Raw genomic sequence first — 4,461 nt, forward strand, 5'->3', positions numbered from 1 at the left:
ATGATCCGATTAGTCGACTAATCGAATAAATAATTGGTGATTAATTGATTATTAAAATAATCGTTTGTGGCAGCCCTGTTTGCAAAAAATTTAGCCAATCAGTGATGAACAGTGTTCTGACGTCGCATTTTGGTGTCAGCTGGGGCGTGTTGGAACCACAATGAAGTAGGTACTAAAAAAAAGTGCCGGTTCCATGGATCTGGCCTAATGGAAATGGCTTGGAACCGTACCAAACCGTACCGACACTACATTAAGTGGCACTAGTGGAAAAGGGGCATAAACGGCCAGAGTGACCGCACTCACCTACCTCTGCTTTGCCGAGCCGGATCTCTCATCGTTGGAACGTCTCGTAGCAACTTATTGTTTTAGGCAAACGATTAACTGCACAAACACTGACACAAACTATCAATTACAACAGATAATTTTCTTTTTTTAGATTAAAAATTTCCTTTTCCCGATTTCTCATTTATAGCGTTTCAAAGCTTGCAAGATGGCTTTAATGTTTTGTACGCTCAGCACATACTTGTCTCCAGTCCAGGCAATCATGACGGAATTTAGTTTCTATATTGATTTAAGTCATGGAACTATTTTAATAAAAAAAAAAAATAAAAAATCTGTTTTACACAGAGCTCAAGATGTTCATCACATTCAGGAGGTTTTACGCTGAGGAAGTGAACACGATGTACTGATCTTTAATTTGGAGAATGAGATTTGTCTGTACAAATATTGAACAGAAAAAAAAATGAAGTCCCACATAATAGTATTTGTCATGTTCATTCAAAGAAAAGGGGCTGGATTCAGGAAGGCAAAGAAATCTTTAGCTGTCAAATCTGTTTTTATACGTTTTAAAATGCGTTTTCTAAATATTGGAACTAGTTTTTGCCGAGAAGCTTGAGCAGCGCCAGTTTTGTGTTTCTCCCACACGTGGGTGTTGGGTGACAGTGAGTGGAGTGAATTAATTTAAGCAGAAATCCATTTTTTTCCTACATAGATTTTATTCATGAGACATTTGTGACAGTAGATGGCAGCAGAAAGCAGTTGTCCAAAGCTCATTTAGTGTTCATCTTTTCACCAACTCATGCTGTACAAAGCAATATAGAAACTGTTTGATTAAAATGTTTTTAAAAGGTAATGGTGGATTTCATTTAAATGCTTTGCCACTTTAATTCATGTAAAAAAATCCAAATTGGAAGTAATTTAATTACTCAAACTGGTTCAAGTTAAATACCTGACACTGATTTCCATATGATTTATTAGCACAAGTCTTTAAGAAATTGATACGATTAGAATTTTTGTATGGAAAYACATTTAAGTCCCTCTTCTTTTCCCTGTATTTGTTTCATCCTTGCAATTTGCAGTGTGGGAGTTGCTGGGCTTTTAGTGTGGTCGGTGCCATCCAGTCTGCCTGTGCTATCGGAGGCTCACAGCTGGAGCAGCTCAGTGTGCAGCAGGCTGTGGACTGCTCCTACAACAACGAGGGCTGCGATGGAGGCTCCCCCTCTCAGGCTCTGTCTTGGTTGGAACAGGTGTGTTGATATTTGGACAGAACAGATTCGCAGGTCTCGTAAGAGACACTTCTAAAATGTTTTGCGATAAAGCTGGACCAAAAGTGAGCTCCGAATCTCTAATATGGATTAAAAAAATGTTTTGGAAAGCTCTGTTAGTGGAGTAGCTATTTGTGTTTTTATAGCAAGCTAAACAATAATTCCCAGTATTACCGAATATACATACACCTCATTTATTGCACAATGATTGCTGGAAATAGGCACCATCTCCCTCGCAATCTGGAAAGAAATAAAGYGGGTAAAGAAAATCGATAGATAATATGTATTTAAAAAAATAGACATCTATGCTAGTTTCCAATAACACACTTACAATTTGCTATTTTTATCTAGACCAAAGTGAAGTTGGTGACTCAGTCGGAGTACCCATACAAGGCCAAAATGGGAATCTGCCATTTCTTCTCCTCGGCACACAGTGGCGTTACTCTGAAGAACTATACAGTCCACAACTTTGGGTAACTTTTMTTCTTCCTTTTTTTTTCTTTAAAGTTATCTACAAGTCAACAGGCAAAAGCATTACCATGAAATTTATGATTATTCACATGGAACCTGATTTTCATGGAGTGCCAGGGACAGAAAGCGTGGGTGTGGTATTGGTGCCATCCAATGACAGTGCAATTCTCATTCTGTCAACAAAGATGTGGAACTTTCAGCAGCTCAAAGGTTTTTGACWTCAGGTTAACGTTGGTGGGCCAAAGGTTACTCTGCTTTATCGCAAACTGGATATACTTTATGTAGTATTTAAAAGAACCACAACTCACTTTTATACATACGGTTAGGTTCGTATCTATTTGGAAAGAGACAAAATTTTCCTAATTTTGGTTCTAGACATTACCACAATGCATTTTGAACAAAACAATTCAGATGCAGATGAAGCTCAGACTCTCAGCTTTAATTCAATGGGTTGAACTAAACAATTGCATAGTAATGTGAAGAACTAAAGCATTTTTAAAAACAATCCCTTCATTTTAGAGGCTCAAAAGTAATTGGACAAATTAAAAATTTGCAAATATGTTAATTTCTAGACCTTAAAAAACCCTTTATTAGCAATGACTGCCTTGTCTTGAACTCGTGGACATCACCAAATGCTTCCTCCTTTTTAATGCTCTGTCAGGCCTTTACAGTGGWTTTTAGTTGCTGTTTGTTTGTGGGCCTTTCTGTCTGAAGTTTAGTCTTTAACAAGAGAAATGCTGCTCAATTGGGTTGAGACCAGGTGACTGACTTGGTGATTGAAGAATATTCCACTTCTTTGCTTTAATAAACTCCTGGTTTGCTTTGGCTTTATGTTTTGGGTCATTGTCCATCTGTAGAATGAAACTACGACCAATCAGTTTGGTTACATTTGGCTGATCTGAGCACACAGTATGGCTCTGAATACCTCAGAATTCATTCGGCTGCTTCTGTCCTGTGTCACATCATCAATAAACACTAGTGACCCAGTGTCACTGGCAGCCATGCATACCCAAGCCATCACATTGTGTCTGCCATGTTTTACAGATGATGTGGTATGCTTTGGATCATGAGCTGTGCCACACCTTCGCCATAATTTTGTCTTTCCATCATTCTGGTAGAGGTTGATCTTGGTTTCATCTGTCCAAAGAATGTTCTTCCAGAACTGTGCTGGTATATTTAGATGTTGTTTTTTTAATTTATTTATTTGAATTTTGTTTTTTAATCGAAGTCCAATTTAGCCTTTTTATTCTTGAGGCTTATGAGTGGCACCATGCAGTGAACCCTCAGTATTTACTTACATGCAGTCTTCTCTTTATGGTAGATTTGGATATTGATACTTCTACCTCCTGGAGAGTGTTGTTCACTTGGTTCACTTGTGAAGGGGTTTCTCTTCACCATGAAAATTATTCTGCCATCATCCACCCCTGTTGTCTTCTGTAGGTGTCCAGGTCTTTTTGCATTGTTTTTTTTTTCCTTGCTCAGAACGTACTAAACTGTAGATGTTGCAGCTCCTAATATTGTAGCAATTTCACAATTATTTATTAATTTATTCTGTTTTCATAGCATAAGGATGGCTTGTTTCACCTGCATGGAGAGCTTATTTGACCGCATGTTTTCTTCAGAGCAAAATCTACCAAATGCAAGCACCACACCTCAAATCAACTCCAGGCTTTTTATTTGCTTCATTGTGAATGACATAACAAAGGAACTGCCCATGAAATAGCCTTAAGTCAATTGTCCAATTACTTTTGGTCCCTTTAAAATCTGAGTGGACACATTAAGAAGCTGAACTCCTAAACCCTTCATTAGTTTTAATGTGGAAACCCTCAAATGAAAGCTGAACRTCTGGATTTCATGTCCATTRTATWACWATTACTTTGATATGTTTCAGGAAACAGTTAAAACAAACAAACTGTGTGTCAGTGTATAACTAGTTATGGACCAAACTGTATGCTAGAAAACTTTTGTTTGTTTTTTTCTCTAGTCTGATGTTGTTAACTTTTGGAGYTGTGATTAAAGACTAAATCAAAGCTGTTGTAGCTTAAATTTTAATGCAACAGATTTAGCCGAGCTTTTAAATTGGTTCTCTTTGTTTAGTTACAAAAGTTTGTTACATAATCTAATTTAACAGCTGTCTCATGTATCCTTTAATGCAGTTTTCTTTAGCCATAATTTGCTGTAATCAAAAGTCAGAACATTTTATTTGATCATTTTATTCCCTGACAAAGTTCATTTTATTTTGCATGAATATTGTGAAGAACGAGTTCAATAGGCATTGTTTTTAAGCCACTCAAATTACAATTTGTGAAAAACAGACACAAGAAAGATTGAACCACATTAGCAGATGCTTTTACAGYTTCGCAAGTAGGGCTTCAGACAGGTTTAGTGTATTTTTACCAAAGCATTGCTAAAGTATAGCCCTAACACAGAGGTGAGCTAGACTAGT

At 37.1% G+C, this 4,461-nt stretch overlaps 1 protein-coding gene across 1 annotated transcript in view; it reads left to right on the plus strand.

Moving 5' to 3' along the window:
• The window catches only part of ctso (cathepsin O), a 12,736-nt gene that overhangs the window by 3,753 nt on the left and 4,522 nt on the right, over window positions 1–4,461 (plus strand). Inside the window, exons 4-5 of the mRNA XM_014033708.1 lie at window positions 1,359–1,526; window positions 1,896–2,017. Of these exons, the coding sequence (XP_013889162.1) occupies window positions 1,359–1,526; window positions 1,896–2,017 (290 nt within the window). The remainder of the gene's footprint in view (window positions 1–1,358; window positions 1,527–1,895; window positions 2,018–4,461) is intronic.

The sequence above is a fragment of the Austrofundulus limnaeus genome, unplaced genomic scaffold (assembly GCF_001266775.1).
Source record: "Austrofundulus limnaeus strain Quisiro unplaced genomic scaffold, Austrofundulus_limnaeus-1.0 Scaffold1811, whole genome shotgun sequence".
NCBI classification, from domain to species: Eukaryota; Metazoa; Chordata; class Actinopteri; order Cyprinodontiformes; family Rivulidae; genus Austrofundulus; species Austrofundulus limnaeus.